This window comes from Sinocyclocheilus grahami, unplaced genomic scaffold (genome assembly GCF_001515645.1).
Source record: "Sinocyclocheilus grahami isolate Dianchi unplaced genomic scaffold, SAMN03320097.WGS_v1.1 scaffold1111.1, whole genome shotgun sequence".
NCBI classification, from domain to species: domain Eukaryota; kingdom Metazoa; phylum Chordata; class Actinopteri; order Cypriniformes; family Cyprinidae; genus Sinocyclocheilus; species Sinocyclocheilus grahami.
In genome coordinates this window covers 135157-139981 of record NW_015506290.1, presented here as the reverse complement: position 1 = coordinate 139981, position 4825 = coordinate 135157, and the positions used below count along the sequence as shown (strand labels likewise).

The following is a 4825-nucleotide window of genomic DNA, read 5'->3' as shown; positions in this document are numbered from 1 at the left end:
TTAACAAGGTTAACTAGCTAGCAAAGTCATTATCAGTAAGTCACAAGCCAGGTCCTGCTATTTCTTAAAATTGTGCTCTAGTTTGGTGGCTGGGAAAAGTGTCTCATATAGGGTTTTACAAGGAAAATCTGTGAGATGAAATGCTTGTCTGAACTTGAGTGTCAAAAGTACTGCTAGACTTGAAGTAAACTGATGGCAAAAATGGGGAATTAAATTAAACTGAATTAAATTATGATTTTGGAATAATATGATTTGAATATTTAAAAACTGTGAGATTACTAAATGTGGACATACAGTGCGTGAACATGAATAGTAGGAATGCCCCCTAATGGCAGCTGCGGTCTCGCGCAGTCACGTGATTGTCATCAGCGGACCAGTGTGACGCGCGATCAGCTGACGTTCCCTCGACCTTCTCCACTGCGAGAGATACAGACATCCAAACGGCTCCATCCGCAGCGCTTCAAATATATCCCGTACCGAAGCATGGCGAGCCAGTCCCAGGGCATCCAGCAGCTGCTGCAGGCGGAGAAACGAGCCGCGGAAAAGGTCGCAGAAGCCCGTAAAAGTAAGTTGCGGTTTTGCTTGTGATCGCTGCAGACTAGCGCTTAGCTAACATGCTAACTGGCCAGCAAGTCGCTGCCGATGTTTTCTGTATATATACAAATAGCACACGGGGGGAATGAATGAATGAATTTGAATTGAAAAGACATTTCCCTGATCATGCCGGCAATGAAGTGTTTTTGTTTTTAGTATTCATTCTTGTCGGCTAACAAGCCTGTGTAATGCATCAAATCTACCAGTGGACGACATGACATGTAACGAAATAATTTCTTTTGGCCCATTTACACTGAGGATGTTAAAGAATTAAAACACCAAGTAAATTGGAAGGCTTTGTCTCACCACATTTCAACATTTGAAGTCAGCTTTTTTCTTATGGGAGATACTCACGTTTCATATTTGCTCTTTATAGTGAAGGAAACGATGACTGTACGTTTACTAAATATCTCCTTTACTGAAGTGTCACAGTGCCATTGACTCACTAGACATTCACTCGGTTCCTGTTTTTATAGAGATTTTTTTTGCTGCTGGTTCTCATTTCTCATTAAAGAGAGGAATTTCCCTGGCAGAGCAATATTCCACTTTTCAGTTTTTCAGCCTGTGCAGTTGTGCCACTGATAGTAATGTATTATTATTTTTTTTCGATAATGCATTTTGTGTTGTTGTTTTTTTTATAGGAAAAAATCGTCGTCTGAAGCAAGCCAAAGAGGAGGCGCAGGCTGAGATTGAGCAGTACCGTCTGCAAAGGGAGAAAGAGTTTAAGACAAAGGAGGCTGCGGTAAGATTTATTCATTTTTGGTTCAGGCATCCATTTGTAGCCATATCACTACTTGTGTGGCGAAATCTTGTCAAAAGGTATTTTGGTACTCTGCTTTGACGAATGCTTTCATTGTGACTTAAATTGTATGGTTATTGGCAGTTTATTATAATGTCTTGCTATTGTAATGTTAAAAATGTTACCATTTTGAATAATGCCCATATAGTGCAAAAATTGGGTTCCTGGAAGTAAAAAATTTAATTAAATCTTCTCTATAAGGGCCGACCTACTGTGAGCTACTTGTTTTGTTAATAGATGGTAATATGCTTTGGTTGAAACTTGAAAGCATATCCTTTTGGTTTTTTAAATGGTCATGTTTAACAGTAGAATTCCTGGTGAAAGACTACATTACCCATGATTCTGCAAAAAAAAAGCAAAAACCCCTTTAGCATCCTCCCACTTGCTTGAAGCACTGCAAATGACATGATAGTCAATCTCCTGTTCTCAAAAAAAAAATGCTGTCAATTTTCTTTTGTCATTTGCAGTGGGATTGTAGTGCTTTTCCTCATTAAAACCATTACAGTCTTGTACCTTTGTCATTTTGAATGTTTTTAAAATACCTCTTTGCTTCAAATAACTCTTTAATGAAGACTTTTTAAAAATCCCTATGGAAAAAATACTTCCAGAACCAAGCTTGCTAAAAAAAAAAAAGCGGGCAGGCACACTTGAACTCCATTAGCTTCATATGAGAACATTTGCAGGTCTTTCAAAGTATACAGTTTTAAACAGAGCCTTTATTTTAACATTTTTAAAGTGCCCCCTGATATTTAAATTAATATTCTTCTAACCTTACAATAAATCTAGTAATCAAATATTTCTATGCAAAATCAGAGTAGAATGAAGCCAAGGATAAAATCATTTTGAAACGCCTTCGAGTTATTGCTTTTACAATATGGTAAAATACATCATTGTTCAATAAATAGTTATATTAAACACTTAAGTTACAGTTAAACACACGTTACACTTAAAGATTTGGGGAAGTCGTGGCCTAATGGTTAGAGAGTCGGACTCGTAACCCAAAGGATGCGGGTTTGAGTCTCGTACCGGCAGGAATTGTAGGTGGGGGGAGTGTATGTACAGCGCTCTCTCCCACTTTCAATACCACGACTGAGGTGCCCTTGAGCAAGGCACCGAACCCCCAACTGCTCCCCGGGCGCTCACTTTGGATGGGTTAAATGCAGAGCACTAGTTCCTAGTATGGTAGCGTTAATGGCACATGTCACTTTCACTTTTTTTTTTTAATAATCTCGCAAAACCCCTGCAGTTCCATCATGAACCTCTTGGGTCACACGGCTTGTCGGGAAACCCTGACAAATCGGAAAAACCCCATACTGTAATTGGAAGAAGCACACATGTGCATTAGTATTAGTTCTGAATAATGCTTGAAGTTAATGTCCCATTGCTTGGTCCCGCAGGCCCTGGGGTCCCATGGAAACTCTGCTGTAGAGGTGGATAAGGAGACCATAGATAAGATGAGCCGCATCCAGAGCAGTTATCAGCAGAACAAAGAAGCTGTGCTTGCAAACCTGCTGAAGATGGTGTGCGACATCAAGCCAGAGATCCACGCCAATTACCGCGTCGCTGGATAAACACCTCTGTCCACCGCATCCGTTACAATCCCTAAAGACCCACAAAGCACTGAGACAAAGACTGCTACTAGACGTATCTCGTTACAATCATAATATTTAGATAGCTGGACTACACTGCTTAATAATACACTTCTTATCTACATTACGACATTAACACATTTCCTAGGGTTTAAACAGACATTCATTGATACTTAAACCAGTCAGTGGTCATGGTACTGCACATACACATCTCTGCAGTATTTGCAAATATATCTTTGATATGATCCAATGCAAGTCTTTGTCTCTGTTCTTTTAGTTAACTGTAGTATTGTCCAGTATATCAGAGTGAGTTTCTTTGTGAATGATACCTTTAATTGTTTGTATGAACGTCTGTATCTTGATGCTACATTCTTAATTTATAAGTAATCAGATGTTGTTTTATCTAATTGATGTATACAATATAATTTTTTTGATGGCTTTTTTTGTGACCAATCTCATAGTTATCATAATCTTAATGTTGTATTCGTAATTAAATACGCGTCCTCCCTGCGCTCTTGTTCTGTATATGTAGATGGCACTCCTCTATTTCAGCCTGCTGTGAAAATGTAATAAATGTTTGTGTACAAATGGATCAGCAGTTTTACATCAGAAGTTATTTTTCTAAAGTAATGCTGATGCAGCATAATTAGTGAATATTGTTTAACTGTGATCTACTCTTTAAATCTAAGTTTCAGTTAACAATCTGCCACATACAATCTGTTCTAATATAAAGATCGACCGGGGTTGCTATTTAGCTATATTATCCTCGTCTTCAAAATGTATAATTCTCCAAATCCTATTCACTAGTTATAATAAAACAGTTTAAATGTCTTCACTAGATTAAAATATTATATGTATTGCTCACGGAGAAATATACTCCACACTTTTCTTGAAAAAGTTTAATAAAAAGCTTAATTCTATGTGCAAATCTACAACTTGAGCTGTAAATTTAATATACACAAATAAATATAAGGCTCATTATTTCTTCTTATTTCATTGGTGCCTAAATATAAGGCCTTGACTCCATGGCATGACATTTCTTGTTCATTATTATTGAACGTAGAAACTATATGTGCATAACCGTCCAAACAAAGCGAAAATATTAAACGTTGCCAACGCGTAAAGACAACATTTCAAACAATTCTTTGTCAATATCAAGTATTACTTGCCATGTGGCAACGGAAGTAAGGAAAGTTTTTATTGGAGCACATCAGCGCCGGATACATAGCGTTCTGTGGAAATATCTTCAAAATAATAGTTGTTTTTAAATTATCTTTATTTTTCGTTATTAAACCGAATAGAATAGACAAACCATGACTGCTTGTTAATCAGAGGAAGAAAATACTGATAGAAAAGGCTTTGTGTTTTATTCTTTACCATGTTAGAACTGAGAACAAGTTTGTAATGTTTCTTGTTTTTGTACTAAAAATAATATTATTTAAATACAATCATTTTAAAGCGAATTTAAAATAATGCTACAAAAAAATAAAGTGTATTTTGTGTGCCTGTATTTTATTGATTTAAACTAAGTTAGCATAGAAAATGCTAATAAAAAAAACTTGTTAATCCGTTCACTTTGAGACGACGGAGCTTTTACTGAGGACTTTTATTGTGTATTAGTTTCCGCGTTGTGGCTGACTTCACACTGTTACTTCACTGAGTCGGAGCATCTCAACGCTGGTCAGTGTAAAGATTAAGTTGATTTACTCTTGTCCCAAAACTGATGATCTGCCGTTAATATCAAAGACACCAAAGGTGAGATTTATGTGACTCTTTGCAGCTCAGTGAAGTAATTTTCCCCCCTGTAATCTCTGTTGCTGTGACCTCTGAGAAGACATTTGCA

The 4825-nt window shown here is 37.1% G+C and overlaps 1 protein-coding gene across 1 annotated transcript; it reads left to right on the top strand.

The window, feature by feature from the left end:
• The first annotated feature begins 348 nt into the window (after positions 1–348).
• On the top strand, positions 349–3574 carry atp6v1g1 (ATPase H+ transporting V1 subunit G1). Its single transcript, XM_016252469.1, has 3 exons — positions 349–565; positions 1236–1336; positions 2791–3574. The coding sequence occupies exons 1-3, from the start codon at positions 484–486 to the stop codon at positions 2962–2964; spliced, it is 357 nt and encodes a 118-aa protein (XP_016107955.1). The 5' UTR covers positions 349–483; the 3' UTR covers positions 2965–3574.
• The last annotated feature ends 1251 nt before the right edge of the window (positions 3575–4825 follow it).

Coding starts and splice junctions, on each gene's coding strand:
- atp6v1g1 (XM_016252469.1), top strand. CDS start 484: ATGGCGAGCCAGTCCCAGGGCATCCAGCAGCTGCTGCAGGCGGAGAAA. Junction 566..1,235: donor GGTCGCAGAAGCCCGTAAAA/GTAAGTTGCGGT, acceptor TTTTTTTTATAG/GAAAAAATCGTCGTCTGAAG. Junction 1,337..2,790: donor TTAAGACAAAGGAGGCTGCG/GTAAGATTTATT, acceptor TTGGTCCCGCAG/GCCCTGGGGTCCCATGGAAA.